This window comes from Apus apus, chromosome 1, assembly GCF_020740795.1.
Source record: "Apus apus isolate bApuApu2 chromosome 1, bApuApu2.pri.cur, whole genome shotgun sequence".
NCBI classification, from domain to species: domain Eukaryota; kingdom Metazoa; phylum Chordata; class Aves; order Apodiformes; family Apodidae; genus Apus; species Apus apus.
The window spans coordinates 76,445,342-76,473,034 of record NC_067282.1 but is presented as its reverse complement, the minus strand read 5'-3'; the positions used below and the strand labels follow the sequence as shown (position 1 = coordinate 76,473,034).

The following is a 27,693-nucleotide window of genomic DNA, read 5'->3' as shown; positions in this document are numbered from 1 at the left end:
CCGTATTGGTTTGACTTTGTGATTCATAGATTAGGTGCATGTGGGGAGGAAAAGTGCTGGCAGGATCTTAGCTTCTGTGACTGCAACTACTGGACTAGAATGAAAGCAGAAGTGGCTCTCAGTTGCATGAATACTATGAAGCACGAGGCCTGATAAACTATTATACTTTTTAATCTGGCCTTGCTCCATGTCGTATTCTTATAATTTTGGTATAGAAAATACTTGATAAAGGGAGCTCTCCGCTCACTCTGTAGCCACGCTGGGTCTCCAAGGTGTTCCAGTGGGTGTTTTGTAAGATAACATCCATTGGCAGGCTAGTAATATCTGCCATGCAAAGCTAGATTGTGGGGATGCAAAATGCCATAGCTTTGGAGTAGGGAAGTGATTCATATCTGTGTTTTCTTTTCATAGCAAGCTATGGACATCCTGGGATTTGTGCCAGATGAGAAGTCTGGTTCCTACAAGCTCACAGGTGCCATCATGCACTTTGGGAACATGAAATTCAAACAAAGGCCCAGAGAAGAGCAGGCAGAGGCTGATGGCACTGAAAGTAAGAATAACACCTAAAATTACCCCTTATCTTCAAAAGTCTGGCATGTATCATGCACTATGTTGAGGAAGAAGCAGCCTGTTTGTTTTGATCTTGCACAACACAGCTCCTGACAAGCTCTAAGTGTGGTGCTTTATTCAGTGGTGGGTAACCTCATTTAGCAGAAGGGGTATAGACAGAGAACAACCCAATGAAATCTCATTTCTGTGACCATTTGAACAAAATGGTTAGCTTTCTCTTGCATGCCTTCAGGTCTTGCTTCTTTACTTCCTCTTGCACCTGAAACTGTCTACAACCAGTGTGGAGATATGTTCTTTTCCCTATACATGAAGAGTTTCTCAAGTGTGATTCTTACAGCAATTGAAGTCCAAGGTAGACAGATGACCTTCTTGACCACAAGGGAGAGAACAGGCACATGTAGCACAAAACATTAGAAGAGCAAGGTCTTTATGCAGCTTCTGTTTGAAAGTGGATGTACTTAATATTATTTTCTTGCTAGGCATGCTTCCCTGTAGAATTTCAAAGGCAGTTGAAACATTTTTTCTCTTGATCAGGTGCTGATAAAGCTGCTTACCTAATGGGAATCAACTCCTCTGATTTGATTAAGGGTTTATTGCACCCTAGAGTGAAAGTTGGCAATGAGTATGTGACCAAAGGTCAAAGTGTTGAACAGGTAAGGAGAAGATTTCAGGGTATTTGGATACCTGTCCTGCAAGCCCTGAGGATTCATCCGTAACCTTTCAGAGAGACAGACAGCTGCTAGAAATACTAATGTGTACCTTTAGTACCTGTTCTCATTTTATATCCCCAAACTTGTGGCAAGAGACAGTGGAAGTGTGGCAAACTAGTAAAGAGACAAACAAAGGAATAGTGGTGCTGCCCTTGCTAGTGTTGTTTTTCTGATGTGTTTCAAGGACAGCCACTCAAGGAAACCAGGTACAGAAAAACCACATGGGGACTGATTTGTAATTCTGGATGAGAATAGTTACCTAGAAGAGTTGAGCCATAGTTTATTTATTCACTCATCACTCATTCATTATTAATGTAATTTTAAGCTCTGTGTGACCTCAATCAGCTAAAGGCAATATCCACTTAAAGGTATCTCTTAATTTAGGAAACAAAAGTCCTTGGGTTAGCACTGCTGCAGCTGTAGCAGCATTGTAGAAGATGCTGCAGCATTTTGGTTACAATGAAAATTTGTTGTTTGAAGACAGGCTGTGGTACAGGCTCAGAAACTAGAAAACTACTGGAGAGAGATCTATCCTATTGGCATAGTCGCACGTATAAAGAGACTTTTGACAGACTGTTCCTATTGTCTGTTTATGCCATGTATGTGCTAGTATACATACATATATATGATTAAATTCTACATTATAATTTATAAATTTATGTGTAAATCATCCATGAGCCAGCATAAGGAAGAGTGTGGCCAATAGGTCAAGAGAGGTCACTCTCCCCCTCTACTCTGCCCTGGTGAGGCCACATCTGGAATCCTGCATCCAGTTCTGGGCTCCCCAGTTCAAGAGACACAGGGAACTATTAGAGAGAGTCCAATGGAGGGCAACAAAGATGACTGGGGAATTGGAGGATCTCCCTTATGAGGAAAGGCTGAGAGAGCTGGGCCTTTTCAACCTGGAGAAGAGAAGGCTGAGGGGAGACCTTATTAATGCCTACTAGTATCTAAAGAGTGGGTGCAAGGAGGATGGAGCCAGACTCTTTTCAGTAGTGCACAGTGATAGGATGGGGGGCAACGGGCACAAGCTGGAACATAAGAAGTTCCATTTAAATATGAGGAGAAAAGTCTTTACTATGAGGGTGACAAAGCGCTGGAACAGGCTGCCCAGGGAGGTTGTGAAGTCTCCTTTTCTGGAGCTGTTCAAGACCTGCTTGGATGCAGTCCTTAGTAATGTGCTCTAGGGGATCCTGCTTTAGCAGGGGGGTTGGACTAGGTGATCTCTAGAGGTCCCTTCCAACTCTGACAATTCTGTGATAACAACAATTTGAAGAAAAGTCAGCACAGAGAGTGGGAGAAGCTGTGTATTGTATTAAGTATGCTTTGGTGATTATAAGAACCATTATGAAATTTCATTTAAACCATAAGGAGAAATTAGAAATAGGCTACTGCACTGAAATCCTGGTGTTCCACAGTAAATTCTGTTCCACACAGTGATATTTTTAAACATGTATTTTAGGTTTTGTATGCTGTTGGAGCCTTATCTAAGGCAGTGTATGATCGAATGTTTAAATGGCTGGTCGTCCGTATCAACAAAACCTTGGACACTAAACTGCCAAGACAGTTCTTCATTGGAGTCCTGGACATTGCCGGCTTTGAAATCTTTGATGTAAGTATTAATGAGTGAAGACTTGGTGGAAGGATATAAAAAATACCAAGCCCTAGCTCTTGGGTGGGTATTTCTTTCTCTAAATGAAGAGAAAGCAAAGTGCTGACTTGAGGGCCAGGTGAATGAGGATGAAGATCTATCCAGTAAGTTGCCCAGGGCTAGTCACTCACCCCCATGCCTTAGGACTTCAACTAAGAAAAAAAGGAGGGTAATTGTAGTAGGTGACTCCCTTCTGAGGAGAACAGAGGGCCCCATTTGTTGACCTGACCCGTCTCACAGGATCTGCTGCCTCCGTGGGTCTCAGGTTAGATATGTTAAAAGGAAGCTCTCTGGTCTGGTGCAGCCCTCTGAGTATTACCCTCTGTTGGTTTTCCAGGTTGGCAGTGACAAGGTTGCAGAGAGAAGTCCAAAGGCTATTGAAAAGGACTTCAAGGCATTGGGGAGACTGGTTGAAGGCTCAGGTGCATAGATGGTGTTTTCATGCAGTAGTAGGAAAAAACACTGAAAGAGGGAGGAAAAGACACCTGATTAACTTGCAGTTCACAGGCTTGTGCCACCGTCAAAGTTTTGGGTTTGTAGGTCATGAGGGAGTTTATATGGCACCAGGTCTGCTAGAGACAGATGGAGTACATCTGTCTCCAAGGGGGAAAAGGATCCTTGTGCATGAGCTGGCAGAGCTCATTGAAAGGCTCGAAGAGGGAAGGGGATAAAACCAGGCTTACTAGAGATGAGTCTGAGGATGGCCTTCAGTCTGCTGTCCCAATTGAGGTGGGAGACGGTGATACATGTGGCAACAAAAACACAGGGTTCACTAATAAATTAGTAAACGTGGAAGTAGCTAAGAATGGTCAGACAGCAATTAGGACTTCTCTCCCCAAAATGGTGGCAGGACTGTTAGCCCAGCTGAAGTGCATCTACACCAGTGGACGGAGCATGGGCAATAAACAGGAGGAGCTGAGGCCATTGTGCAGCAAGAAAACTAGACACAGTTGCCATCACGGAAACCTGGTGGGATGACTCACACAACTGGAGTGCACAATCAATGGCTACCAACTCTTCAGGAGGGATTGGTGAGGAAGAAGAGCCAATGGGGTGGCCCTCTATATCAGAGAGACATATGAATGCCTAAAAATTAATGAAAGTGATGATAGGGTTGAGTCTCTATGGATAAGAACCAAGGGGAAGACCAACAAGGGTGATAAAGTGGTTGGAGTCTGTTATAGACCACTCAACCAGGATAAGGAGGTGGGTGAAATAGTCTATAAGCAGTTGGGAGAGGTTTCACGATCATTACCCCTTGTTCTAATGGGGGACTTAAACTTCCCAGATGTCTGCTGGAAATATAGCACAGCAGAGAAGAAACAGTCCTGGAGGTTCCTGGGGTGCATTGAAGAAAAATTTCTAACGCAGCTGGTGAGGGAGCCAACCAGGGAAGGTACCCCTCTAGACTTCCAGAACAGAACAGAGAAGGACTTCTGAGGGAATTAACAGTTGGAGGAAGTCTAGGACACAGTGACCATGAACTTAGAAAGTTTTTGATTCTTGGAGAAGTAAGGAGGGGCCAGTAAAACTGCCACCTTGGTCTTCCAAAGGGCAGACTTTGATCTGTTCAGGAGAATGATTGACAGAGTCCCTTGGGAGACTGTCATGAAGGGTAGAGGAGTCCAGGAAGGCTGAACATACTTCAAGAAGGAAGTCTTGAAGGCCCAGGAGCAGGATGTCCCCACGTGTCCAAAGACAAGCCATCGAAGAAGAAAACTGGCCTGGCTGAATAGCAAGATTTGGATGGAACTCAGGAAGAAAAGGAGAGTTTATGGCCCCTGGAAGAGAAGTTAAGCCTCTCATGAGGAATACAGATATGTAGTAAAGCCATGTAGGGAGTAAATTAAGAGTGACAAAGCCCAACTTGAACTCAACTTGGCTACTGCTGTCAAAGACAATAAAAAAATCTATCTGCTACACCACCTAAACATCCATAAGTTTATGGGGCCAGATGGGTTCCGCCCAAGAGTACTGAAGGAGTTGGCAGATGCACTCACCAAGCCTCTTTCCATCATTTGCCAGCAATCCTGGATAACTGGAGAGGTCCCAGTGGACTGGAGGGTAGCAAATGTGGTACCCATCCACAAAAAAGGCTGAAAGGAGGATCCAGGGAACTACAGACCTGTGAGTCTGACATCAGTGCCAGGGAAGGTCATAGAGCAGATCATCTTGAGTGCCATTATGCACGATATACAGAACAATCAGGTGTTCAGGTCCAGTCAGCATGGGTTTATGAACCTGATCTCTTTCTGTGACAAGATGACCTGACTGGTTGATGGGGGAAAGGCTGTGGATGTTGTCTACCTGGACTTCCGTAAGGCCTTTGACACTGTTTCCTGCTGCATTCTGATGAAAAAACTGGCTGCTCATGGCTTGGATAGGTGTAGGCTCTGCTGGGTAAAGCACTTGCTGGATGGCCAGGCCCAGAGAGTGGTGGTGAATGGAGTTAAATCCAGCTGGTGGCCAGTCACAAGTGGTGTTCCTCAGGACTCAGTGTTTGGACCACTTCTTTTAACATCTTTATCAATGATCTTAATAAGGAGACAGAGTGCACCCTCAGTAAGTTTGCAGATTACACCAATTCGGGAGGGCGTTTTGATCTGCCTGAGGGTAGGGAGGCTCTACAGAGAGACTTGGACAGACTAGATCGATGGGCCCAGGTCAATTGTGTGATGTTCAACAAGGCCAAGTGCTGGGTCCTGCACTTGGGCCACAACCGCCCCATGCAATGCTACAGACCTGGGGAAGAGTGGCTGGAAAGCTGCCCAGCAGAGAGGGATCTGGTGGTTCCCATTGATAGATGGCTGAATATGAGCCAGCAGTGTGCTCAGGTGGTCAAGAAGGCAAATGGCATCCTTGCTTGTATTAGAAATAGTGTGACCAGCAGGACCAGGGAGGTGGTCGTCCCTCTGTAGTCGGCATTGGTGAGGCCACACCTCAAATACTGTGTCCAGTTTTGGGCACCTTGGTACAGGAAGCACATCACAACTTCCATTTCTCAGAATCCCCTCCTGAAGATAAGTGCTTAATTATGATGTTGCTTCGTGTTGTTCTCTAGACATGTTTGCTCTGCTTTACAGGACTGATGTTGTGTGCTGCTGAATGAAAGGCACGTACATCCTGAGCGACCTGAACAAATCCTCACACTCTGGAGGACAGCACATGAGACATCCAATAGCCTGCTGCTTAACTGCCCCCTCCTTTGCCTTTAGCATTATGTTCAGTAGTTTCTCAACCAGTTACTGTTTAGAAGGTTTTTGATGTAAACAGTTTCGTCCGTGCTGTTTCACCCAGCCATTATCATAGTTAACTGTGGTGCAAATGCTTCTTTATTTATGTCCTTGTGCAGTTTAACAGCTTCGAGCAACTCTGCATCAATTACACTAATGAGAAACTGCAACAGTTTTTCAATCATCACATGTTTGTACTGGAGCAAGAAGAATATAAGAAGGAAGGCATTGATTGGGTATTCATTGATTTTGGCATGGACCTGCAGGCCTGCATTGATCTAATTGAGAAGGTATGTACAGGACTGCTAAGATGTATTTACTGAATCAGTTTTATTCATGATGCTCACTTTGAGGTGTCCTCAAGTCCCAGTGACTAGAGTAGGATAAACAACAGAACAAGTTTCTTGACTTTCTACGTTCAGTACTGAATCAAAGGAAAACGAGTATTTGTGGCTTTTGTGGCTACTTGGCTTGACCTCCATAAGTTTGCCTTACAGAGCCTACAGTAACCATAAGCTATAACAGCTAATTTGTGGGGCTGTATAATCTTCCTTCATTTTTACTTTTGTCTTTCTCTGTCCCTACTGTTCTTCCATTTACTTTGTTTTACATATGCTTAACATCAAATTTCACTTAGCTTCTCCAGGTAAATGCCATGTTTCAGTCATATCCCTTGTACATGTCCCCATGAGGCCTCTGTTTTTTACATTACATGTTGAAGTGCAAAGTCCTTTGTGCTCTTCCTAGCGTGAAACTTGCTTCCCTCTCACCACTTCTCCAGGATGGGATATGCCTTTCCTTCTCTCTGTGAGTATAATGTGCTCCTGGTGAGGGCAGCTGTCTCTTGCTGTACCTCTCTTTTTGCAATCTCATATGGCATGGCACCCAGCTGATCTGTAAGGAAAAATTAATTTTTAAGTCTGCTAAGGCAGAAGTGACATACTGAATAGTCAAAGGTGTGGTTACTATTTTTACAGAATAGTCAAAGTCTTCCTCCTCAGGATGAGAAGAAATTGTGCAGTCTGAAAATTCCATCATATCAAATGTAAAGGCTGCACAACTACCGAAAGCAGGCAGCCTAAACATTTTCCAACAATGATATTATTAAATCCACAGCCACTGGGAATCCTGTCTATCCTGGAAGAGGAATGTATGTTCCCAAAAGCTACAGATATGACATTCAAAGCCAAACTCTACGACAATCATCTTGGCAAGTCACCTAATTTACAGAAGCCCAGACCTGATAAGAAAAGGAAATATGAAGCTCACTTTGAACTTGTTCATTATGCTGGTTCAGTAAGTTCCTCTGCTGGTGGGTAGACTTTGTGGTTGAGGTCTTCCAGGTTTGGCCCAAAGCACACAAGGGAGGGTGGGAAGGATGAAGAGGGGAAGTAAGGAGCAGTGAGGAGTAAAAGCAGACATCTACTCTTTCTGCACAAGTATTGCATCAAAGTAAGATGCCACCAGACTCCAAGACACCTGGTCCTTGGATACACAAATGAAACAAAACAAACTGAGGAAGGCTCCTAGTGCTTTTGCTGAAATATGTCTTGCATTGCTTTTATCACTTTTCCTACAATGACATTCAGAGTACTGGTTAAACAGCAGCAGCATCTAACTTTCCATCTTCATTGTCTGTACAAATGAATTGAGTAATTTCTGCCTAGCTTCAAGGATGTTGAAAAAAAAATAAAATTAACTTTTCACTCACAGTGGGACCAATGTGTCAAAGTAGCTGAGGGAAATGTGGTTAGTTCTGATGCAAAGGGTTAGTTCACAGGTCCACTGATGATGGGGTAAATGGGAATACAAGCCAAAACCTGTGATAGCTGAGCCAAAATTTGTCCAGTTTCAAAGCTCTGTTTTCAGACCAGATGGGCAGAAAGAATTTGAGAGGGACACAGGAAATTTTTAATCAAACTAGAGCTGATATGAAGGTTCAGCTCAGAAGAGCTGGAGCCTACTTGATGCTGTTAATTTCAAATTATAATTGAACATTAAGATAATTTTGTATTTATTAAGAGAAATAATGCCCATCTTGTTATTTATCTGTAGTTGTGACTGGATTCAGCAAAGAAATTAGAATATCTATCCCCTTGGAACATATCTTTCCAACTAGAGCTGTGGCATGAACAAGGACTTAGATTTTTAATAATTTCTGTCAGAAAATCTTGATTATTCCAGTGTAGTGTGATGTTGTGGAATGAAATTATTAATTGTGCTTTTTATAGTTCAGCACTTACTGGCAGGGTTCCTGGGACACTGATGACATGTGATACCTCTACAGCCAGTGGCATGGAGTGTCCGAGGAGTTTGGAAGGGATATGTGGGATCCAGATGGTAATTATTAGGAAGAGAGGTCTGGGAACTAGGAAGCAGAGAATTGGAGGGGAGTTGATACAAAACGAGGTGCATGGGACCGCTCTGAGATCAGCACTTCAAAAAAGGTCACTGGCAGCAAGCCGTACCACAAAAAACTACAGGCTGCTCTGAAGTGGAACACTTCCAACCTCTGGTTTGTTTTCTTGCTGTAGGTTCCCTATAACATCATTGGGTGGCTTGAGAAGAACAAAGACCCACTTAATGAAACTGTAGTAGGTATTTTCCAAAAATCATCCAACAAACTCCTGGCAAGCTTGTTTGAAAGCTACATTGGCGCTGACAGTGGTAAGCAGAATCAGCTCACATGGATTTTCTTTTATTTCTTCGGTGTGTTCCTGGGAATGAATTTAAGAAACAAAACAATTCTCTCAACTGCGATTGACTCAATGCTAAATGAGGCAGTGATTAATTATTTAGATGCACACAGCATCTGTAGGAGTTTGCTGGTTATACGAAGGAGGTAATTAACTCTGCTAATTTGAATGTCATACCTCTGAGCAACTTTGGCTAGGAAATCTGTGTTGTGAAAACTCCAGTGAGAGTCTGAGCATGCAAATGCCTATATATGCAGGCAAGTGTTGCACAAAAAAATTCTGTACATAGATGCGTATGAACAGCAACAGCTCTTGATTTCCATGCTGTAGTCCTCCTTGCTAGCCACCCTGTATTAAATAATAATTACTAGATTCAAGAGAGTGTTTTGGAATATTTTGTTGCTATTGCAACTAGACAGTGAAGGTGCCAGAACACCATTCCACATTGGCCAAAGTAGAAGATTTTGCCAATATATCATCCTTTTTGGTTGCTGTTGTTAGGTTTGGTTTTTTTTACTGGACTACTGTATATCTAAGAATATATTTAAACTGTAGTCATTACACAGAATGATTTTATTTGTGAGAAAACAAGTAGCAAGCATTGGCATTCATCACAAAGATGAAATGAATGCTTTACCTTTCTTTAGCTCTTTACCTTTTGCCTTTACCTTTAGCTTTACCTTTCTTTAGCTCTTATGTCCTGAAGTTGCAACCACTTACAGACTATTTATTGGTAATCTCATTTCCATAGATGGTGTTGTCATTAATCATAAGACACTTTCTAAGGAAGTAAGCAGGCTGCAGACTTCACACTGCAAATAAGGGGGAGCTGAATGTAAATAACAAGAATCCTGCCACTAGCAAATTCTTGCAGGTTACTAACTGCCTATTTGCCAGTGGATATTCCTGCCTGTCAGAATACTGCCTTGCTTTTCCTCAGTGTCAGGAGAAAAGAGCAGCCTGTCCAGATTAGCCTCTTCCAGTCTCAACAGTGTCACTTTCAAAGGGGGGAAAGCTGTAGATATTGCATCAAGCACATTGCATTCTTCAATTCTCCTTTTTGGTGGACTATGGTTGACAGGCAACAGAATTCCAGACCTCCTGGGAATGATCTCATGGTCCAGTGTTTAGGAAACTGTAGCAACTGCTGAATGGGTCATGACTGGCTCTTGTGAAACTTTGTAATGCTTATGTCAGAAACTAGAATTTGTTTGGAGGATCTGAGTGATTTTTGACTCTGAAGTTTTAAGCAAAATTCAGGGGATGCAAAGCTACTATATATAAAATTACAAATATTCATTATCCTCTATTCTAGACAAATGTTACTTGCACAAGTTTAGTGTCTGCACAGCATACATGTGAGAACCAGTGTCTACACAGTACAATGTACCATATAAGTTTTCCATAAGCGTTACCTTTCTTTAGCTTTTTCTACATCATCTCACCCTAAAGGCTTCTTAATGTACTAGAAATTACCCCATTTTGCTAAAAGTTATTTTTCTGCCTTATTCATATTTATGGACTTTTGGCTCAACAGGTGATGATGTGTAGATCTGAAGTGTAAATGCAATCCAGAAAACTTGCAGTGGTCTTTGGCAAAAATCCTCAGTATGGACCGAGAGCTGCAAACTTGTGGTGTATCACACTTGATGTTCGAAATGTTTTGTGCACTATTTGAGCAGAGTCATCACATCATTAGCTATGTCTTTCATTCAAAGGGAATTGCACTACTAGAATGGTTTGTCTGTCTCCCATGCCCTGCCTGCATCCCTTACTGAGATACAGACTGTGATTTTTTTTTTTTTCCCTTAGCTGACCAGGGTGGAGAAAAGAAACGCAAGAAAGGTGCTTCTTTTCAAACGGTGTCCTCATTGCACAAGGTTTGTTAACCTTTCCCCGTCTGATGGTTTGGGTTAATACATGTAATGAACAAAAAAAATTAAATAAATTAATGAAGAAAACATCGGGATTTGATTCAGGGTCTGGGTTATTGACCCTGGGAAAGGGAATACACTGTTACTTGTGTATGAGTACCCTCGTGTGTGAGGGTCTGCTCCATTTCATCTTCTCTGAGCATTCAGGAGATTAAGTGTGTTTTATTCCATTTTAGAAAGTGTCACAAAACATTGTGAACAAACTTTATCACCTATTTTGTTGCTTGTAGTTTCATGGATGTCTTTGAAACAGGAACTGATTACAAGTAATTTGCTAATCCCTATCTGGTTACTGTTTGTAATTGGATCGTAGGGTTAGAGCAGTCATGGAAAACAAAAGTTGAATGGAGTGTCATATAGCCTCTTTTTTCCTGAGTAATTCCCTTCTGCTTGTACTGGAATGTGATTCCAGTGGTAGCTGTCATTAGGATCATGCCTGGGGAAAAATGAGGTAGTTTACCGTTATTGCAATTTCTTATGGTAAGAAGTGGGGAAGCTGTAATGCAGGTAAGCCTCAGGTATGGAAGGAGGTAATTATCTCCTGCTAGCCATGTCATTTTATCATGTTTGGAGGTGTTCCTCCTGCAGAAATATCACAGGAAATTTAATCCTGTATTTTAACAGCTGATAGAGCTGTAAAGATAGCTGAAGGATCACTCAGTTATTTAATAATCCACAAATAGAAGCCCACTTTCCAGCACACAAGGAGCTACTAAGTACCCAGCTCCAGTTGCCTCATGTATCATCCTGCTTACATATGCAAAATTTTTAGTTTAAACAGTTGTGCTGGTAACATTATATGCCACCTCTAATGGTCTCTATTTTCTGCTTACTAGACAAAACACTTTCCACAGAGCTTGGTGATTACTGGTAGGGACCGAATGGTTGGCTTCTTCTAACCTAGCTTGCTGTCTGCCTGGGGGATCCTAATTAAGATCAATCAAGGGAAAATGTTTGGCCAGGAGGACAAAAACCTAGCTTTTAAGAGGAACAGATGGGAAAGACAAACTATCTTCACTGAGTGGGGAAAGGACTAGGCAAAAACGTAGCTGACCTTACAGAAATGCTCCTCAGGGTGATACTGCATCTTGTTTACTGTTCATGTTGTTTCTGACATTTCTGGAGTTGCAAGTAAGACAGATCATCTTAAGACTTTGCTATAACTGATGCTATAACCTATAATAAAATGAATTGGTGCTTTAGTTTATTTGAACACATTTCTCTGTAATTATTTTGGTAAGCTTATAATTCTGTTGGAAACTCTTCAGAGATGACCTTAATAAACTGAACAACCAACAAACCAAAGAAATAAATGACTGGAATTCCACTGAACTGCTAAAACTAATTGTGTTTTTAATATGTCTGTTCTAGGAAAATTTAAATAAGCTGATGACTAACCTAAAATCTACAGCCCCTCACTTTGTGCGATGCATTATCCCAAATGAATCAAAAACTCCAGGTATGGAAAACACAACAATCTTAAAATTTTAGTATATTTCAACTATGTCATTCCAAGACTTACTTACAAGTCACCAGATTGTACTTAAATACTGTTTGTGTTATTTGCCGTATCCAATGGTGTTGCTCTTTCAGGAGATGACACTTGACATTCTCCCAGTCCCTCAGTGAAACGAAATGAAGCCCTATGGAGAAGCTTCATTTAATTTAGCCTTGTTTTTTCCCTGTAGGTGAAATGGATGCTTTCCTTGTCTTGCACCAACTCCGCTGTAATGGTGTCCTGGAAGGCATTCGCATTTGCCGTAAGGGTTTCCCAAACAGGGTGCTTTATGCTGACTTTAAACAAAGGTAATGCAGGGCTGTGTTGTCTCCCATCCTAACCTGTCAGTCAAATTATAAAAACCATGCCTTCTCATTTTTATTTGAGGTGTTTTATTCTGTTCTATTTTCCATTCAGTTTTCCTGAATGTAGAAGGCAGAATTCTGCTCTTTCTTGTGACTGTGTAGCTGGAGAGTAGGGAAATCAGGGGGTAGGGAAAGCAGAATCTAGTCCAGTTTTACTCATTGCTCATCTGTTATTAACAGATACCGCATCCTGAATCCAGGGGCAATCCCAGAGGATAAGTTTGTGGATAGCAGAAAAGCTTCTGAAAAACTGATGGCATCTTTAGATGTTGACCATAACCAATATCGTTTTGGACACACCAAGGTAAATCACAAGAGACCATCACAGCTTATGTAAAGAGAAAAATTACCAATCTACGGTTTAATTTTCGGCATAAGACACTATGCAATTTCTGGTGGTGGTGATTAATGAAGAATTAATAATACAAGGAACCAGCAATATAGCAGCAAAGTTATATTAATTTTTAAGCTGTGCTAGAGGAATTCTATTTCTCTGGCTTCAGCTCACACAAAGCTCTTACTACAGCAAGACTACAAGCAGACACAGCAGCAGCTGATGCTCCATACTCCTGAGTAAAACAATATTTAATATAATATAGGTACACTCAAACATATATGGACCACAAGATCAGCTGCAGCTTTTGAAATGAGGCCATGTGCAATTATGACATGATGCCATTAGCAGGGGTCTCTGGAAACTGGGAGTTGTAGTTGAGCTGACCTTCTTTGAACCCCACCACAGATGAAAAGTACTGTCAAAATAAAAAAGTGGTAATAAAATAGTTTGGCCTATTCAAAACTGGGGAGATGAGACCCATTTTAAAACAACTTTGGAACTGTACAGTGCAGTCCCTGATGCAAGTGGTACTTGGTCCTCTATACTCTTACCTTATAACACTGTCAATAAAATACCATTTTTTTCTGAACAATTTCGGTAAAGTCTGTGTAACTCTGGAGTAAAATACTTTGTTATGGTGAAATGACATCTGTGCATATACCAGGTGTTCTTCAAGGCTGGTCTCTTGGGCCATCTAGAAGAAATGAGGGATGAGAGACTTGCAAAAATCTTAACAATGATCCAGGCAAGAGCACGTGGCAGATTGATGCGGATTGAGTTCCAGAAGATAGTGGAGCGCAGGTATGAAGACACATCCTTAAATCTTAGCAGATAAGAGTAATTACCATTTAATTATGTGTTGAATAGAGTAATTTTTCCAGTCCCTAAGTCTATAGCTAACCGTAAATTAAAAGATTAAAATGGGTGTATGATAAAAATAATAGAAACTGTATATTATTTGCATGCAGCTCTGGTAAAAATCAAATTTGGAAATTTCTCATGTCCCTGAAAATCAGGAGTTATGGAGAAAGTTTATTTTATATCTTGGAACCTAGAACAACTTCTTAATATCACTGAGAAAAAAGCCATAAAACTGACTGAGATTGAAAAAAATCCTCACTTTTTCAATTCAGGCTAGGCCTTAGGGAATTCTGCTTGTTTTCCTCTTAAACCAGGGATGCCCTGCTTGTAATTCAGTGGAACATCCGTGCTTTTATGGCTGTGAAGAACTGGCCCTGGATGAAGCTTTTCTTTAAGATCAAACCTCTTCTGAAGACTGCAGAAACCGAAAAGGAGATGGCTAATATGAAAGAAGAGTTCTTGAAACTGAAGGAGGCCCTGGAAAAATCTGAAGCCAGGAGAAAGGAACTTGAAGAAAAGCAAGTCTCTTTAGTTCAGGAAAAAAATGATTTGCTTCTCCAGCTCCAAGCTGTGAGTAGACACATATATTCATATATTTATTAGATGTTCTTTGAAACTCAAAGACTTACAGACCAGTGTGTTAGTGCAATTAAATTAAAATATGCCCTTAGTCTTGTCAGTCTTGTAAAAAATTAGATCAGATAGAAACTCTCTTGTTCTTGCATATAACGCGGTAGGCTAGCAATGCAAATCTCAACAGGTTCTGTCCGAGGCGATGTCTGTGGCAGATAGATGTGAAGTAGTCTTATATGTGACTTGTCATGCTCACCACTGTCCTGTCATGCTCCTTCAATTACTTGTCGGTCTTGTCTTCTGAAATCAGGAAATCTTCCTCACACTGCTCTGTAGCATTGGATCAGGCTCTGTGACCACTTACAGGAGAGGGGACAAATGAGGAAGAAAAAAGACCCGGCACTCATTGCTGTCCTCTTCCTTGCGCCCCACCAGGAACAAGACACTCTGGCAGATGCTGAGGAACGATGCGACTTGTTGATTAAATCCAAGATTCAGTTGGAGGCCAAAGTCAAAGAACTGACAGAGAGGGTTGAGGATGAGGAAGAGATGAATTCTGAGCTGACTTCTAAGAAGAGAAAATTGGAAGATGAGTGCTCTGAGCTCAAGAAGGATATTGATGATCTTGAAATAACACTTGCAAAAGTAGAGAAAGAGAAGCATGCTACTGAAAACAAGGTACTTTTAGAACCTCACCATGTATTCAAAAGAGGTAGGGCATAGATTACTTTTATGACAAGAGCTACTGGGCTTCTGATGGTTTTACACTGTCTGTTACACAGGCCACACTGAAGGATCAGTGTGTACAAAGTTACTTGACCTTATGAGGGAAAAAGTCTTAACTCAGCCTAAGTTTCCCTTTTTCTGAAGAGAGTTTTTCTGCAATGCAGCTAAAGAATTATGTCTAGTGTGAGTATTTTTAAGTAAACAGTTTTCTGCTGTAACCATGAAATCTTCCAGCTCTTTTTCTTGGAGTCTGTACATGTACAGCTCATCTACTTTTTCCAGAGGAAATCAGAAGTTGTAGTCCGCCACAATAAGAGTGACATAGAAAATAATTAATTACATTTGAAACAATGTACTAAACCCACAAGAACTGGCACACATTGGCTCTCTCGACAGCAGTTTCACTCAAAAAGCCATGAGGGGCTGGAGAGATCCCTTTTTTCCCATCATTTTCCTGCATACGATTTCGTTACAGACTGTCATATAAGCCAAGTTATGATAATCGCTTGATTCAATGTCTTAAAAATACATCTTCCCTTCTCACACAGGTCAAAAATTTGACAGAGGAAATGGCAACTCTTGATGAAAATATCAGCAAACTTACTAAGGAGAAGAAGTCCTTGCAGGAAGCTCATCAGCAAGTTCTGGATGATCTACAAGCAGAGGAGGACAAGGTCAACACACTGAGTAAAGCTAAAGTGAAACTGGAACAGCAAGTGGATGATGTAAGTTGGCTCTGTCTCTGTGTTTCACTTGGCTGGTTCACCACTTACAGTTTCCATGACCCTGGCATGTTGCAAAACTTTGTGTCCATTTAAAAACGGTCGAGGATACAGTCTTTGTACTATCTGTAAAAGAACTAATTATAAAAACTTGTATGTATAGTTTATCCTTTGAAAGGAGTGCAATAACCAGGGAAAATCCATTCTGTTTGCATTTGCAGTGTAACTGGCATGAAGTCAAATAGAACTTTGCTACCAAGAGAACTGTGATGTTTGCACAAATGTCAAGTGTGGACTAACCCTTCTGTTATATCTCCTTAGCCCATATGCCCACTGGCTACTAGAAAACAAAAAAAGTAAAATAGGATGCTTGGGCTTAAGTAATTCTCCTTCATAACTTACTATAACTCACACAAAACTGGGCTCAGCATACATCTGACTGTTGTAAACTATCTGTGTTCAATATATTTAATAAGAAACTTTGTTCCTAAAGCTGGAGGGCTCACTTGAGCAAGAGAAGAAAGTGAGGATGGATCTAGAAAGGGCAAAACGCAAACTGGAAGGGGATTTGAAGCTGACTCAAGAGAGTGTCATGGACTTGGAGAATGATAAGCTGCAGATGGAGGAAAAGCTAAAAAAGTAAGAAACTGATTCTACTGTACTAAGCAGCACAATTACCACTGTAATTTCAGAGCCTGCAGGCGTGTCATCCTGCTCTGATGATGACTAAAAAGAAATTCCATGAGGAGAGAGTGTGGAGGCAAGGAGGGAGGGACAATCACCCTTACTTGTTCATAGTATACCTGAAACATTAAAATTCACTACACTTTCCAGCATTTAAAAAGAAAGAAAGAAAGAAAGAAAGAAAGAAAGAAAGAAAGAAAGAAAGAAAGAAAGAAAGAAAGAAAGAAAGAAAGAAAGAAAGAAAGAAAGAAAGAAAGAAAGAAAGAAAGAAAGAAAGAAAGAAAGAAAGAAAGAAAGAAAGAAAGAAAGAAAGAAAGAAAGAAAGAAAGAAAGAAAGAAAGTTACTTATGCTTTTCATTGCTTAGAGGAGAAAGTTGAAGGAAGTCTCTAAAAAGTTGTTCATCCTCACTACATATGACAGTATTGTTAAAAGACTTGACTCTATTAAATACATTTTTCCATTAAGTCTGAAAATAATGTTACTTTTGTACAACACAAAGAACCAGAAATATAATTGCACAAATGCATGCAGAGTCTTGACTTGGAAACTGCTGCTCAGAGGAAGATGTGTTTTCATGCGAAGGTCAATACATGAGGATTGTTTTCATTTTTAGATACATTAGGAGCTTTATTGAGCAATACTTTAAAAATTACAAAAGCCTAACTTGAAGCTACAGAGGAAACTGTCACAGTAAGATTTTGCTTTCCATGGCAGGAAAGAATTTGAAATGAGCCAGCTGAATTCTAAGATAGAAGATGAACAAGCTATAGTGATGCAGCTGCAGAAGAAGATCAAGGAGCTTCAGGTCAGCTTGCTTCTTTCTCATGTATCTTAAGATGAGTTTCTCTTTGTTCCCCACTGAAGGGCTTTGCAGGGACTTTTCATAACTAGCTGCAGCTCAGCTTTTAGACCCAAAGTGGAGCAATTTCATAACTGCCCAGACTGATTCCTTTTCCCCTCAGGATGCTCGCTCTGTAGTAGTTCCTTCCCAGTAGTGGGTTGTATGACCACAGAACAGTAGTGGTTTCAAGCAGAGCAGAAGGGCCCCGGTGTTCTCTTTTAAGCAGATAATGTTGTTCTAAACCGTGGAGCTGAGGGTGGATATGGATGAGTTGAACAGAAACCAGCATGGGTTTAAAATTTAGGGGAAGGATTCAAATGCACTGGAAGTTTTCAACAGAAGTGAAAGGGCCAAACAGCACAGTCCAAACAAACTGTCTTGACCCAAAATATCAGCCCTGCTTTTTTAAAAGTAAAGAACAGTTGCATAAGTTGGACATGAAGCATAGATTGGTCAAAATAACTGTTCCATAAAAAAGACTGCTCCCCATGAATATTCATTATTCATGCAATTCTACACACTGCTGTATTTCAAACCCTGTCTTAACACTCCTAGCGACAGGTTGCTTCAGTCACAGAGCTCTTTAAAGGGAACAAGAAGTCCTTCCTCTTCAATGACAATTTGCTGCTGCTGCTCGTAATATCAAGTAACTTCTCTCATGTACTTCAGCAGCATCTCAAGTACATGAGTGTACAGTCAATGCTCTTGACCTAAGTGTCTTGAACTTGAGCTTGTGGAACAATCTAGTAAGAAAATGATGTGACTCATCATTCTTACTGTAGCTCAAGATAAGATTTACTGGCACAAATGGACAAAAGTCCTTTAACTGCTGTGCTTTCACCCATGTTGCAAAGTGTGGGGTGGCAGGGGGTTTAACAATTTGTAAGGGGCTTCGTGGTCTCCTGATGGGAATCATCATGAAGGTGACCCAAATGTGCTCATGTCTCTTTGGTAGGCTCGTATAGAAGAACTAGAAGAGGAGTTGGAAGCAGAAAGAGCTGCTCGAGCTAAGGTGGAAAAGCAGAGATCAGATTTGGCCCGAGAGCTGGAGGAATTAAGTGAGCGGCTTGAGGAGGCTGGAGGAGCCACAGCTGCCCAGCTAGAGATGAACAAGAAACGTGAGGCAGAGTTCCTGAAGCTGCGGCGAGACCTCGAGGAGGCCACACTGCACTATGAAGCCACAGCTGCCACCCTGAGGAAGAAGCATGCAGACAGCGTGGCTGAGATGGGAGAGCAACTGGACAACCTGCAGAGGGTCAAGCAGAAACTGGAAAAGGAGAAAAGCGAGCTGAAGATGGAAGTGGATGATCTGTCATCCAACATGGAACAGATGGTCAAGGGAAAAGTAAGGGTCCTGAGTCCTCCCAGCTCCTCAAATGTCATGTGCAGCTAAAGCTAGTCTGAAGGTTTCCCAGGATACCTGGTAGTGCTGGAGTCTTGAGAAGGCAGTGTCTTGCAATCTGAGAGTGCTTATGTGCAAAGTATCCCCCCTGTCTTAGCTGGTGGTATGACCCTTCTTACCTGAAGCTGGGACAACAATTCAGATGGCCTGTCTAGAACACATAGTGCATCCCCAGTCCCAGCCATATTGTTAATCCATATATCTCAGAGCACAAAACTGTGTAATGTAAATTGTGCTTCCCCAGGCTGGTGATGACTGGGGTGAAGCCATTCAAGGCAGGATCTCCTTAACAGAGTGCTCTCAGATCCTGCTCTTGGTTCACAGTTTTGACCATGTTAGAAAGAAATGCAAAGGAAAGGCTTGCATGACCACCATGTGTATTTTTACTTCCCATGGCTGGATGGTGGGTAGTGTTTCCTAAGTGGCTACTTTTCATAGCTTTTGGAGCACTCTAAAGAGTTCTTTCAGTGCAAGTAAAGAAAAGAAATGTCAGTATTCCGAGAGTTAGAAAGCTGTCATCAAACTCTATTTATGATGAAGGGCAATGAAAGCAGACTCAATAGCAATTATCACTGAAGGTGATTTTCTCATCTAGCAATTATGAGGAGGCTATCCCTGAACTTCATAGGCATGAGATAGCTTTTGAAGTTTCTGCAGCGTCTTTTTGCACTACTGCTTCCGTGTTATGGGGAAGGTGATCTGATGGGAAATCCCCTGGCCTGGGACTGTAGACACAGGGCTATTCCCCACTTTACTGTTGTGGTATTTGTGTCTTTGCTAGCTGCCATTACTCTGAAAGCCAAACAAACAAACAAACAAACAAAGGATACATTTGGAAAACTACAGCTTCCAAATGGCTGCCTGGAGGCTACAGCTTTACTTGTGTTTTCTCCTGATTCCTACTAGGCTAATGCAGAGAAACTTTGTCGCACTTATGAAGACCATCTGAATGAGACAAAAACAAAACTGGAGGAGATGACTCGCCTCATGAATGATCTTACTACTCAGAAGACGAAACTCCAGAGCGAGAATGGTATGTGCTGGTTCAACCCGTATAGACCATTTCCCAGTAATCTATCAGGTGTGTCTCAGCACTTCATCCATGCCATGTATGTGGCATCTGCTCTGAAAGTGGATGGATTGGGATTGCTGAGTGGAGCAGTAGCTTTGTGTCTTTTGACATTCCTATCTTCAATATTTTATAACCTTGGTGGGGCAACCTACCCTCAGTCTTTTAAAACATACTTACCAGCACACTGTGATACCATCTCATGAGCTAAAAATGGATATACTGGCTAAGTACCCAGTTTCAGAAGCAAGGACATGTACATCTATCTTGCAGTGCTACAGGGAAGATGAAGGAGCTGGCATTCTGCTACTGTCTGTGTAAATACCATCTTCCTCAGCATGACCTTAGGCTTTGCATTCTAGAAGATGCTCGCACCTGAACAAAAATACCCCATATGCTCTATGTGCTTGGTACTTTTTTAGCCAGGGTAGTACTATTTAATCTCTGCATCCTCATCAGATACCACTGAATTCTGGATAATGTTTCCTGAGTAGCTACTTTTGATAGCTTTCAGAGCACTCTAAAGAGTTCTTTCAATGCAAGTGAAGAAAAGAAATTTCAGTACTCTGAAAGTTAGAAAGCTGTCGTCAGACTATATTTATGATAAATGGCAATGAAAGCAGCATCATGAGAGCAATTACCATTGGAAGTGATCTATGTCTTTTCAAATATATCTTTTTCACTTCCTGCGTGCTTTCTTGTTAATTCTATGTACTGCTATAAGGCTGCAGTTTCCAGCTCACAGTGATGCCCTTGTGATAAATCAAGTTTTCCTTATGTATCCCAGCTCTGGACACTGGTCGCTGTGAGGTTCTCAGAGTGCTTTGCAGCCCTTTGAAAAGAAGTCCGTGGAAAAGCAATGTAAAGTAGTGAAGAAAAGTGTAAACAAAACCAGCTACAATTGCACATGAAAGTAAGCATCAGTCTAGTCTGATCCATGAGCTGAACAAAAATGAATGAATCAAGGTATTGACAATACAAACAAACAAACAAACCTCCAACAAATAAACCACAAAACCCACCAAAAAAACCCCACCAAAACCAAAACAAAAACCCAAGGAAAACTATCCTGGTAAAGTGCCTGATGATTACAACTTTGGAAGAAGCCTCATAAAAGGTCAGTCACAGGCACTGTTAGTACTCTTCCTCAGCAGAATTGGACAGGTGGGACTTCAGTTTTGGCTGTGACTTTTTAATTTAATCATCTTACCTTTCCTTTTTGGTTTTGTTTTTTTTTTAATCCTTTGGCAGGTGAGTTTACAAGACAACTTGAAGAGAAGGAGTCACTGATAAGTCAGCTGTCCCGGGGGAAAACATCATTTACACAACAGATTGAAGAACTTAGGAGACAGCTAGAAGAGGAAACCAAGGTAATGCCTTGACTGTGTCCCATTCATTGAGATGGAACGGAGAAAACTGTTCATGTTTATTTGTAGCCTGGATAAAAGCTGAAGTGAGAATGTTTCCTGGTAATTGTACTGATGTAATTTCATGGCTCTGACTGAGGGAAGTCACAGGAGAAGAGTTTGGGAAAATAATCAAGGTCCATAATTGTTAAATAGAACTTACCCAGTAAGATAGACAAAACCTCGGATCTTGCATCTTACAAGTTTGGATGCCTTCCCAAAGGTGTTAGCTTGCCTCCAGTCTTGATAGCTTCCTCAGCGTGTCATCAGTTAGGGATGACTTCAAACACTTCTTACCTCACTTGACCTGGAGTCTCAAAGCCAAATGCAAAAAGAAAAAAAGGCTCAAGCCTCCATTTGAATTTCTAGGGGCTGTTTGGGTTTTGCTGTAAATAAACCTGCAATGCTGTGACCTTTCTGTCCCTGCAGTCCAAAAATGCCCTGGCTCATGCCCTGCAAGCAGCCAGGCATGACTGTGATCTCTTGAGGGAACAGTATGAGGAGGAGCAAGAAGCTAAAGCAGAGCTGCAGCGGGCTCTCTCCAAGGGAAATGCAGAAGTGGCACAGTGGAGAACAAAGTATGAGACTGATGCCATTCAGAGAACAGAGGAGCTGGAAGATGCCAAGTAAGTGGGTTAGATTGGCTTCGTCGTGTCCTTGGTTGGCAGGACTGCTCTCCCTGGGACTCATTATACTGCTATGGGAATAGGGCAACCTGGTTGGAAAAATCCCTCTGGCTCATTGCTGCCATTTGTGGTTGCCCTTCTGTTCTTTTCATTGCTCAAGCAGATTGATGTTTCTGTTGAGTCCTTGTCCATAGGTTAGTGGATGTGGATACTGGGGTTTATTTAAGAACTAGCAAGACTAGATTACCCTAATTGGTTATCCCTCATACTTCCTTGCTTTGCCCCAGCCCAATGCTATGTTCCCTCAGTCCTGACCTCGCTTTCCATGTGGGAGATGATGGCTGCTCTGGGAAGGCAGGGAAGAAAGTCATGTTAGCTCATGCTGTGCAGCTGCTCCCCATCGCCAATCTCAGGCATTACTGGCTAAGGACTATTCTGAGCACCTCCAGCATCTGCCTCCTTGCATCTCTGCTCTGCAAGATCTTCCCCCACTTTGAGTATATTTTCTGTCTAGCATCTTGACGCTCTCCTTTCAGGGCCCTCCTTTCTTTCCAGGAACCTCTTCTTGCTGGGAATCCCAGCCCCCTGTTTTCCCAATCCAAATAGTTTATGAGCAAAAGCCCAAGGCACGACCAGCCTCTTAATTAGTGGTTCTGTCTCATGTATCTTAATTGGAGGAACACAACACAATAATTTAGACCAGATCGTACCAAAATTTACAACCAACCCGTACTGGTTACAGCTAGCAAGTACCAGGCTACTGCTTGAGAGGTCAAAAGTTCAATTTCAAATACTCACACGCACAAACACACACACACACACACACACACAAATATGTGCCACATGTAAGCATTCATAATCCAAGCTGGTTTTTGCCCATCATAAACTTTCCTTTCTTTCTAGAGGTTTTATTTCCTCCTCCCTCCCCTTGTCCCCCTCCAATTTTCCTTTTCAAACCTGATTTTTGAGATATTGCTCAAAAACTGACACAGGTTTTCTGAATAACATGGCAGTGGTGGCACTTGGTCATTTCATCATCTCTTCCCACCTGGTAGGAAGAAGCTTGCTGCTCGCCTGCAAGAAGCTGAGGAAGCAATCGAGGCGGCCAATGCCAAGTGCTCCTCTCTGGAAAAGACAAAGCACAGGTTGCAGAATGAGCTGGAAGACATGATGATTGACCTGGAGAAGGCCAACTCAGCAGCTGCCTCTCTGGACAAGAAGCAGCGTGGGTTTGACAAGATCATCAATGACTGGAAGCAGAAGTATGAAGAGTCACAGGCGGAGCTGGAGGCTTCCCAGAAGGAGGCCCGTGGCCTCAGCACTGAGCTCTTCAAACTGAAGAATGCCTACGAGGAGACACTGGACCATCTGGAGACACTGAAACGGGAAAACAAGAACCTCCAAGGTAAGTAGACTTCATTCAGACCCCATGTCCAGCCTTAGAGCCACACCAGTGGGCAGCTGGATGGATGCTGGTGCCCTGTAACAGCTGTGGGTAAAGGTGTTTATTGCATCCTTGAGACTGTTGTGTTTTGGAGACACTGACTGGTGAGGGCAATTAAGACTGTAAACATAGAAATTGGCATGGCCAGGGGAGAGCAGGCTTCCCTTTGCTCACCTGTCAATGAAGCTCAGCGGCAGAGGTGCCAGTCTCAGAGGAGAAACAAGAAAGATGGCAAAGGTGTAGCAGATGAAGTCTAGATAGCTCCCAAGGCAGAGCACAGTGTTGCTAGCCTGCAGATCCCAGCAAAAAAACAAAACCCCTATAACCACTTCAAAAAGTATTTACAAGAAAGTTTGTGCCTGCAAGTTGTTCAGATAAAATAGTTGTGGTAATGGACAGTAAGGCAGCACTTGTGGTTGTACAAGCCCTTGAGGTTGTACTTTGAGGAACAGGTCCTGTATTCATGCTCCATGAATTGCAGGATGTTTGAGACACACAGATACCTAAATCTGTCCATCCTTTTTGTTCCAGAGGAGATCTCTGATCTGACCAATCAGATTAGTGAAGGAAACAAGAGCCTCCATGAAATAGAAAAAATCAAGAAACAGGTTGAACAAGAGAAGTCAGAAGTTCAGCTGGCTCTGGAAGAAGCAGAGGTAAGGAAGGGAAGGGGAAAGGATGTCTTTATCACTATTTTCCTTCCTTTTTCATCCTCTCAGCAACACGATCAATATGTTTGTTGTTAGTACGTGCAATCTCTCTGCACCCAGCTCCTATGACCTTGCTACACAGTTTTCAAGAGTAACACTAACTTTTGGAAATGTCAGCTCTAAGATCAACAAGTGGAAAGCTCTTTCAAAGGAGATGCCTTTTGGGTTTTGTTTTTTTGTGGTTGGTTCTGGTTTGTTTGAGGTTTTTTCTCCTTTCAGGAAGCTCAGAAATCTGCTGGCCTTCTGAAAATCCAGTCCTTCTTGCTTACTTTATCATAGAATATTTCAGTCTTCCAGGAAACACTGTTAAGAATGTAGTCTTATTTTATCAGATATTTCTAGTATTTAGTTTCTAGCAACAAACTGACCATTTCCTGTTTTTGAGAATAAGAAGACAAACCTCCTGGTGATTTTAAATTGTATAAGGTCTCAGATACTGTGTTGGATACTGCAGCCTGATTAAAAAAATGGTAGCAGTCTCAGAAACCAAATGAAAACAGGCCATTTGGAAAATCTTTGACTCTCATAGGTATTTGGTAAAGACACTTAGCCTGACTGCATTAATTTCTACAGCAACAACTATGAATGGGATCCCAGTTTCCAGAAACAAACAGTACATAACAAGTTGACTGGAAATCCTGATTATTCCCTTGAAGGCCTGGATAGTCAGTTTTTTTTAAAGTTTGGTGCATTGCAGGGCTAGGAAGGGGGCTAGGTGTTGCTGGCTAGATGCAGCACAGCACATAGCAAGGGATTTTTAGTGAAGGCTGCATTTCTTTTGAAGTGTACCCTAACTATTATCTGCTAAAATTAACACCACCCAGTGACTGGGATTCATTAATGCCTTAAATGCTGTGAAACTTCCTTTGTCTGTTACAGGATGTTTTATACTTTGCAGGGATTTCACAGTCAAACAAACAGGTGTCATGATCAGAGCACAGGAAAGAGCATGCCTTTCTGCCACAGCTCTGATATGTGGAGAGTTAGTATATGCTCTGTCAATAAACTTCTCTTGCTAGAAAGAATACATTGGTTCTTGAAGGGTCTAAGGGGCACGCTTTACTTTCCTGGGCTGTGTGGAGCAGCTTCCTAAAGCTCAGTGAAATTAGGAACTAATGAAAGTAAAGCAGTGATGTATTTTATTTCAATTGTGAAAGAAATGGTCTAACAGATTTTTTCCCTTCCTGGTGAGTATGGGTCTCCAGCAGTCACAGTGGTGACTCAGTGCTCCTGCATGCTGTTCCCAGTAATACCTTGCATCTCCTTGGCATGAATCATGCGTTTGACCTGTAGCTGCTGCATGATGGCTAGACATTAGCAAGGAATTTGCACTCCTTTGTCTTCAGAACCTCCATTCTGTTTCCACCATCTCTCAAGGGAAGCATAGCTAAGCCTGTGCAATTCTACCCATCAGAGAGTGTTTCCAAAATATGTGGTGTTCGGTTCTGCTTCACTTTTCTATTTGATGTGAGCAGCTAGGAGTCAGAATGCCACTGAGCCTGGTTAATGCAAAACCTAGAATTCAGAGGCCCTGTTACTTCACTATGGGCTGTTGTCAGCTTAGTTCTTCACTTCCATATATGAGAGAAATATAAAGACAAAGATGCAAGAACCAATCTCCCTTGTTTCATGGAGTTGTTTTCATGTTAACTGGGGAGAGCAAACAGAGTATTTTTGCATTTTGTCGTCTAGAGCTGATGTCTGTTATTTCTTTCCTTGAAGTCATCTTGCCTAAATAAGATTGTGTAAATGGGAGGATTTCAACACTTCACAATTTGGAGGGATCTCTGTGAGCCTCCTAATAACAATCTTGCTTTAGCTTCTGCCTGTTCTTTACAAGCCCATGAATTTCCACAGGGTGTCTGCACAGGAAGTGGAGTAGGGAATGCATGTTGCTATCAAAACCATGCAGACAGAACCTAAGGTCTTTTTTGTGAATCATGAATTGTTTAAAAATTTGTCATCTGAGGAGCATGCTGCTCAGTTTTTCAGCTGCCAAGTTGTATTAGAAGGCAAATAAATGTACTGTTTTGCCATGTAATCTGCTCATGTCCTTGCCTAGAGAGAGAGGCAGGGAGGAAACAGTGCTATTTGGAATGGGAAGAAAAGTGTAAAAGGATCATCTTTGTGCAGCAGTTTGTGATTTGAAAAAATAAAATCATATAGCAAATCCTAGCCTGCAAGATCTTTGTTCTTTCTATTTCAGGGAGCTTTGGAGCATGAAGAAAGTAAGACCCTTCGTTTTCAGCTTGAACTTTCTCAACTTAAAGCAGAGTTTGAAAGAAAACTGACAGAAAAGGAGGAAGAAATGGACAATATAAGGTACTGTGCAGGAAGCAGCATGTTTTTTACAGGGAAAGTCTCAAAAGACCAGAAATATTCTCAAGGCCCAAGCCCCTCAAATGCACCACAGGTAGTTACGCCAGCACATGGACATGCTGTCCATACCAGAAACTGTGACAGTTCTGATTATTTGCCAAAGGGTAGTCCTACCATTTCTTCATTCAAATATTCCTGTCAGTTCTGTCTGGGCCAGCATACACAGAAGCCCATCACGCATAGCAGCTGTAACACAACTGACAGGCATAACCATTGTTGCAGCAGACCAAGGGCCACCAAGTCTTGTAAGTTTGTAGTACGGAGAAGGAGTCTAGAGAGCTGCCTTCTTCTAATCCTCTAGGATGGCTGCCTCCCAGAGGGAACTACAGGCAAAATCAGCAGTACCACCTCAGTGGTGCTCCATCCTGTTATATGAAGACAATCTTTACCTCTGCATTTAGTAATTTATACAGTTATAGCTACACTGAATTGGGGAAGATGTGAGGACCTGCTGTTATACTGTGGTTACCACCATTTGGGTAAGCAGTAAGAACTGCAGAGATACAGAACACGTGAATATAAAAGGAGAGGAGCTTGCAAGTGAAAGGGATGAGCAAGTGAAATGGAAAGCAGTTGGATGAGAGGAGGAGGATGTCTTTTGTCTGTCCCCTCCCACACAGCACAAATGCTAGTCTGAAGAGTTACACTCATAAAATGTTGCTGTGCTGGGCCAGATTTTCAGCAGCATGTGTGTGTGCAGTCCTTCCAAAAACTCTGGCTTTGAACTAGGGTTGAACTAGTCAGTGTTGCAAGGGTATTAATGGAAGAACCACGTCACTGTAAGCTAAAGGGTAGGGAAGGTGAAGTCCAAGGCCCACTTTTGCCAGTGTAAATACAAGGATTGATATATTAATTATTTCAAAACTAAGAATGTTTTGGTTCTTTCAGGTGCTATGTTCTGATGTCCTGCAGATGTTTGGATTACAGAGATCTCAGGACAAGATATCCTAAACAGAGCTTTCAGCCTCAGATTCGTTACAAACATTTTGCTTTTAAGTTGTTCAGCCGACACGCTGAGTTGCTTCCTGGAAGTCTAGGGCATGGTTCAGTACCTTGCTGAACCAATAAGGGCCACAAGGTTTTACTTGCTAATTCAAAGATTTCACAGAACTCCTATGCATTCAGCAAATCCTGGCCAGCAACAAGATAAATGTTTCCCTGTGTGAGTCATATTCTGTGTTTTGAGTTACATTCTGGCTGTAAGCAAGCCAGACTTTCATCATAGGACTTGACTGGTATACAGTCAAGAAAATGA

The 27,693-nt window shown here is 41.9% G+C and overlaps 1 protein-coding gene across 1 annotated transcript in view; it reads left to right on the top strand.

Moving 5' to 3' along the window:
- The window catches only part of MYH15 (myosin heavy chain 15), a 50,206-nt gene that overhangs the window by 11,595 nt on the left and 10,918 nt on the right, over positions 1-27,693 (top strand). Inside the window, exons 12-34 of the mRNA XM_051611675.1 lie at positions 412-550; positions 1,105-1,223; positions 2,743-2,892; positions 6,284-6,454; positions 7,281-7,460; positions 8,699-8,831; positions 10,673-10,740; positions 12,166-12,253; positions 12,483-12,600; positions 12,838-12,961; positions 13,659-13,795; positions 14,170-14,425; positions 14,864-15,106; positions 15,703-15,879; positions 16,370-16,515; positions 17,276-17,366; positions 18,358-18,747; positions 19,711-19,837; positions 21,125-21,243; positions 21,709-21,905; positions 22,961-23,310; positions 23,881-24,005; positions 26,266-26,381. Of these exons, the coding sequence (XP_051467635.1) occupies positions 412-550; positions 1,105-1,223; positions 2,743-2,892; positions 6,284-6,454; positions 7,281-7,460; positions 8,699-8,831; positions 10,673-10,740; positions 12,166-12,253; positions 12,483-12,600; positions 12,838-12,961; positions 13,659-13,795; positions 14,170-14,425; positions 14,864-15,106; positions 15,703-15,879; positions 16,370-16,515; positions 17,276-17,366; positions 18,358-18,747; positions 19,711-19,837; positions 21,125-21,243; positions 21,709-21,905; positions 22,961-23,310; positions 23,881-24,005; positions 26,266-26,381 (3,764 nt within the window). The remainder of the gene's footprint in view (positions 1-411; positions 551-1,104; positions 1,224-2,742; positions 2,893-6,283; positions 6,455-7,280; positions 7,461-8,698; positions 8,832-10,672; positions 10,741-12,165; positions 12,254-12,482; positions 12,601-12,837; positions 12,962-13,658; positions 13,796-14,169; positions 14,426-14,863; positions 15,107-15,702; positions 15,880-16,369; positions 16,516-17,275; positions 17,367-18,357; positions 18,748-19,710; positions 19,838-21,124; positions 21,244-21,708; positions 21,906-22,960; positions 23,311-23,880; positions 24,006-26,265; positions 26,382-27,693) is intronic.